At 23.0% G+C, this 6,358-nt stretch overlaps 1 protein-coding gene across 2 annotated transcripts; it reads left to right on the forward strand.

The window, feature by feature from the left end:
* Window positions 1–353: 353 nt before the first annotated feature.
* On the forward strand, window positions 354–4,465 carry LOC126904630 (PP2C-like domain-containing protein CG9801). Of its 2 annotated transcripts, none has more exons than XM_050683815.1 (6): window positions 354–676; window positions 757–971; window positions 1,045–1,140; window positions 1,257–1,549; window positions 2,851–3,241; window positions 4,018–4,465. In XM_050683815.1, the coding sequence occupies exons 1-6, from the start codon at window positions 576–578 to the stop codon at window positions 4,344–4,346; spliced, it is 1,425 nt and encodes a 474-aa protein (XP_050539772.1). In that variant the 5' UTR covers window positions 354–575; the 3' UTR covers window positions 4,347–4,465. The 2 variants fall into 2 exon arrangements, with proteins under 2 accessions (XP_050539772.1, XP_050539771.1); XM_050683814.1 differs by having other exon boundaries at window positions 356–688.
* The last annotated feature ends 1,893 nt before the right edge of the window (window positions 4,466–6,358 follow it).

Below are 6,358 nucleotides of genomic sequence, written 5' to 3' on the forward strand. Positions count from 1 at the left end.
AGGACTGTAAAGTCGTTGTAATGATAATTTATATTCACAGATAAGATATAACCTCGATTATAGATAGAAGTAATCTATAATCGTTATCTTATCTAAAAATATATCTCATAGATTAAATACATATAGATAGACCACGCCGTACACAATTTTGGCAGTCCAATTTTTATCGTGAATGGACGCAGGGAAACGATGCGCTGGACGCAAACGATTATGCTAATAGATAGCGTAAATTTTGAGTGCTTCTATTGGTTAAAATATATGTGGTATTTTAATCTATGTATATCTTATCAATAACTTTTTTTTTATAAATCTTATCTATTATATTTTTTTATAATCTATGTTGACAATTGAATTCTATTACAATTTACATGTCACAATCTTTTTATCCTCGATGAATAGGAATTTTTAAGCATTATGTTGCTATTAATAAATTACTTTTAGATTTTTAATTGAAAAATAATTAGGCGACCGATTAAATAATTTTATGATTTTAATATGTATCGTTCTTTTTCTTAAATTATTTGTATCGATTAAATTTGAATAATATAGTTCAATGAAGTAAAATGATATAAACAATGCCATCATTTAGACAAAAATTTTCTGGTTTCTTTCGTCAGTTCTCTGCACCTTCAGAGTCGAGGAATGATGAAAATGCTTCTAATCGGTTTATAAAAAAGTATTTGAATGGGTAATTTTATCATTAATTTCAAATAATTAGTAATTTACCTAAAAGACCTAACTTTTGTGTTTTTTCAGAAATGAAATTAATAAACATGTTCCAGTTATATTACATGGTAGAACCCCTCAGGAAGTACCTCCACATGCATTAGGTCAGATAATTAACTATGAAGTAATTGCATCGTTAACTGGACCCAATGGAGGTCTTCAATCTGTTAATCAAACAGAAAAAAATTTATCTGTTAGTGACCCAGAAATTAATTTTATTGATAATATTGATGGAGAGTGTGATGGTAACATTTATTTTATTAATTATAATTTTGAAGTATTGTGATCTTTAAAATTAATATTTTATTCCTATTTAAGAATATAATGAAGAAAAAAAGAGGTCTTTATCAAATAATATAAATACTGATGAAAAAAATAATTCAGAAGTGAAACTAAATATACTAAGAAAGCTGAGTAAGTACAAAATTGTATATCTTTTTCCCGTTATATTATTTTTTTATCTAAAAATATTTTAAAATATACAAATTGTTTAACTATTATAATTTATTTTATTTTGCTTTATTTATTAGAAAGCCATTTAGTTGCTGGTGTGGAAAATTGGAATAATCCTACTTCAAATGCATATGGAGCCAGTTGTTCCTTGTATGAAGTGCATCCTATAACACATCGCCATACTGGAGATCCAATTGCCGATTGTTTTGCTATAGTAACAAGAGCAAATTCAGCTATCATGGTGTTAGCTGATGGTGTAAATTGGGGTGTAAAATCTAGAACAGCAGCAAGATCAGCAGTTCATGGTTGTGTAGATTATTTGAATAAAACATTGTATCCTAATACAAAACAATCGCCTAAGAGTACTACAGTGAGTAATATATATTTTTATAGTATTAGAGAGTAGATGTGTAAATAGTTTTATAATCCCTCTAAAATATCTTATATTTATCATGTTATTTTGATTGATTTTTACAAAATATAAAAATTACTTTTTGAATTGCTATATTTTATGCATTATGGTTAATATTTTAATGATCTATAAGTGTTGTTTTAAAGGTAATAAACATATTTTGTAATTTTTTCAAAAATATGTAATTTGAATTTTTTTTTTGACTGTGAAAAGTTATTTTTTACTTTGAATGACTAATTTGAAAAATAATTTTGGTATGAAATGTTTAGTATTTGTGTTATATAGATAATTTTATTGATTAATATGACTTTATCAACTGATATGTTTAAAGTATGATAGATCATAAGATACAATGTTTTGAGTTAACAATTATAAATACATCAACTGGCATTAATATATTTATAATAAATGATAAAACAAAAGTGCTGTATGTCTTTCAATAATTACATCATAAAAATGAAATAAGCTACCAATATTTGAAATCCCTTATATTATACATGTATGTCAACTCAAAAATTCAAAACTTGTATTATATCTATCAAACAGATGAAGTTAAATTAAAATTTTAAATACCATTTACTATTAAAAAAATCTCAAATATATTATTTAATTCAAAATATATGTTCTTATTTGAAATAACAAAGATACCACTCTTACAAGACATAATAGATGAGCTTAAAAAGCATTACATATCTAATAATTCAAGAACAACAAAAAAATTAACTAAAATAATAAAACTATTATTTTTAAAAATAATTGATTTATTTTTTTCTATTTAAATATTTATTTATAATATTTTACTCCATATAGTTTAGATTATTAGAGAATGTAAATGCTTATTAACCTTTTAATACATGTTTCTAAATGCATTGCATATTTTCATATTTATTTATATCTTTTTAGTGCATGAATTTCAAAACCTTGGGTAATTATAAATAACAATTTTAATATGTTAAAGAAAACAAATTTATTGCGTGAGTGATGTTACTTAATATATTTTTTTATAAAATTTTTCTATGTCAAATTTAAATTTTTAATATGACTGTTAAGTCTTGAAATTAAATTTAGGAAAAAGTTTTTTTGTTTTTTATTTATCAATAATATAATTATTCCAGGATTTATTTTAAATAGTTTTTGTATTACTTGTGAAATAATTATTATTTAATTCTATTAAATTGTGTATTTCCTTTCTTCCTAGACATTGTAAGTTTTAATTTTTTGAAGTTAAACACTATATTTTATTTATATTTTCATTTCAGGACGTTCTTCTAACATTACTCAGATCATTCCATGCAGCTCACAATATGATCTTACAAGAAGAAGGAACCTTAACAACACTTACAGCAGTTGTTGTGTTTCCTTCTGTAGTTGACAATCAATTCATTGCTTGTTGTTGTAATGTTGGTGATAGTTTAGGCTATGTTTATAGTCCAAAATATGGAGTTAGAGAGTTGACTCAAGGATCACATGACATTCATAGAATGAGAGATATGAGAGATGTTATGGGAGCTCTAGGCCCTGTTGATGGACATAATCCAGAATTGTCAAATTTAACCTTATCCATAACACAAATTGATCTAGGGGATATAGTTTTTATTACTTCTGATGGTGTTTCTGACAATTTAGACCCTGTTGTAGGACATTTTACAGGTATGTTGATATGACTATTTTTCTGATGTAAGAAGTTGTGAAGTCAGAGATTTTGCATAATGTAAACTAGGTTGAATCCAAAAATTTTAAATAGTTGGTTTACAGTAGAGAAATTTACCTCAAAAATTATATTTTTTTATACATTTTTAATTGGTTCTGGACTGATCCTTGTTTGTTGCACTGAAGTAATACCTAACAGCAGTCCCAGGGGAGTCAACAAAGAATCACTTGTGAAAAAAGAAAGGGTGAATTACATGTTAACATCATTTGATGTGGGTTCACTAAGAAAAATAAGATTATTTATTTAAAAGCTACTACTTTACACTTTTCCATATTTAGAAATGATAGTTTCAATTTACAGTGTCAATTTGAAAAGGGGTTATTAAATAAAATTAGTATGATTACATTGGCTTCAAAATTACAATAATTAATATTGATTTTGTTCAGGATTTACTTACATTTATGTATACAAAAATTACTTAAAAACACACTTAACTTATAAAATAAAACTAAAGATTTATTAAAAGAATATCTTTTGATTTAATGAAATACTATAGAGGAATTTTTAAGTAATTTTAAACAAAATGGCTGGGTAATTAAAATATATAAAAGATGTATAGCTCTTCTAAACACTTCTGTCTAATTTTTGGTTACTTGAAATTTTTTTAATAGTCTCTTATGAAATTTTATAAGATATTTAATTTGTATGTATTAAAAATCCATCACTTATCCAGTGTTAAGAATTTACTTTACTATAAATATATTATATACAATAGGGCTACCTAATGTGGAAGCTTATCAAAGACACAAACTATCACTTTTGAGAACTGAAGATTTAATTAGAAATGGAGTATCTGGTAAAGGACCTGCAGTTGATACCCCTAAAGAATTGGTTACCTTATTATTAGATTTTGTTACAAGACTTACTGCAGCTAAACGACGCATACTTGAAGATATAGAAATATATGCAGATGTAAATGGTAAACCATTAGCACAAGGAGAAGTTAGACAAAAAAGAAAAGATATTATTAAAAAGTCATTTGGTGTACCAGGTAAGTTAGATCATGCTACAGTCGTTGCATACAAAGTGACTTCAGAAGTATAGTCTACCATGTGAATTAAAATTTATTTATGTTTTATTAGTTTTAATGTTATTTTTATAATATTATTTATTAAAATGTCATTCGTTAGTCTATATATAGTATTTTTTAACTGTAACTAACACGTTTATATGACAAAGACAGTGCTAATTATACAATATATTGAAAAGAACCCAAATTTTTTGTGTATTGAAAAAATATACAAAGCTTGTTTTTTGTTGATTATATTATGACTTCTTTTTAACTCAAAGATTTTAATATAGTAAAAAATTTCTGATAGTAAATATTTTTTTAACAAACATAAAAAATGTTTAGTTTTTGTTTTCTTATAATTTAATACTTTTTATTTAAATATTTATTTTAAGAATTTTTTAATATCCAGTTTGTGTGCAACAATTTTGTTATTAGATTATGATAAATTGTAATGTTACTAATAATTATGTTATATGTATACTAAGAATATCATATATTCTATAAATGTTTTAATTTTTTTTTTTTTTTTACAGATTTTATATTAATTAAATTAATATATTAATTTGTTTTTCTTTATAACAAGAAACCTATCCAATTTCAGAAAAATCTTAATATTTGATTTTTTACAAGTAAATTACATTTTTTTTTTTATATATATTATGAGTTATTTGAATTTAAAACTTTATTATTAGTAGATTGTTTTAAAAAAACATTCTTATAGAAACTGAAATCCTAAACTAATATCTAGAATTTTGATTTAAATTAAATCTGAAATATTGTTTTACTTTTGAGTTTTAAATATTGAAAAATACTTCAAATTTTATTTTTGATTAAATATTGTTTTTTTATTATCAGAATTTAAAATCTTGATATTTCAATTCATTGAATAATTTATATTTTTAGTACTTGCATCAGTATAGTGTGTACTCATTAAAATTATTTTTCAGATTAAAAGTAATTAAATTAATTGAATTTAATGGATATACAATGTTATCATTTAAAATTAATTATGTTCTTTAAATTATAGTAAATTTTTACATTACTCTGTAATGCTTTTATTAAAATTAGTTAAATTATTGTATACTTAACTGTGTGCCATAGTTTTTAGCACTGATAATTAATTTAAGTTTAATTATGATAAATTTTTTTCTTTTTAATAATTTATTGTATTGAATAATTTAAACTAAATAGTTTATTAATATGATTATTCTATTTAATGCTTAGAAAAAATACTTATCTGCCAGAGTAAATCATATTTATGTAAAAAAACAAAAAGTATTTCTAAAATATTATATTTTACCTTGTAATTTTCAGTGCAATATATATTCCGTCCATTTATAATCTATATATTAATATGTCTACCATAAGTTTTAAATATATTCAACTATAAGTTATAGATGCTGTAAAATACTAATATCAATCCCTTTTTTTAACAAAAAACTAGAAATTAAGCTTTAAATATTGTTTATTTTTAATACTATATCAATTTCTTATTTCATTTGATCTATGAAATATGAATTAAGTTTTTTTATTTAACCAAGGGTTTGTCCAATTAATATCTAGTTTACCATTATTTTCATTATTAATGTAAAACAATAACTTTTTAATGACTTGTATATTTTATATTTTTTAAATCTTAGTCAATTATGCAAAAATTAAAATTATGTATAAAGTATTTAATATAATAATGCTCATTACAGTATATAAACAACTAGTTTTTGGCTTTTTGTCACTTCTCTCAGATTTCACTAAATCTACATTATTGAACTCCTGCTCTTTCTAGATTAGGTAATATACGTTTAATACAATTAATTAAAAAAATAAAATTAATTGAACGTCAAAAAGTTAGAACTGTGTAATAGATTAATAATTAATCATAATTATTTAGCTAACTTATCACAATTTTAACATGAGGTATTTAATATTACAAATTGTAAAACTCTATAAATGTTAATTTTTTACAGTGGTTCTGCTTTTTGATTCGTCAATTTTTTCATCACAGTTCACCTAACAAAACTGCTAAACAGTTTGTTTTTTCATGTGT

This window comes from Daktulosphaira vitifoliae, unplaced genomic scaffold, assembly GCF_025091365.1.
Source record: "Daktulosphaira vitifoliae isolate Bord-2020 unplaced genomic scaffold, ASM2509136v1 Scaffold_4, whole genome shotgun sequence".
Classification (NCBI taxonomy): domain Eukaryota; kingdom Metazoa; phylum Arthropoda; class Insecta; order Hemiptera; family Phylloxeridae; genus Daktulosphaira; species Daktulosphaira vitifoliae.

Excerpts from the sequence above, each read along its gene's own strand:
- LOC126904630 (XM_050683814.1), top strand. The coding sequence starts at position 576 with ATGCCATCATTTAGACAAAAATTTTCTGGTTTCTTTCGTCAGTTCTCT. Across the intron at positions 972-1,044 it reads TATTGATGGAGAGTGTGATG|AATATAATGAAGAAAAAAAG; the intron begins GTAACATTTATT and ends TTCCTATTTAAG. Across the intron at positions 3,242-4,017 it reads TGTTGTAGGACATTTTACAG|GGCTACCTAATGTGGAAGCT; the intron begins GTATGTTGATAT and ends TATATACAATAG.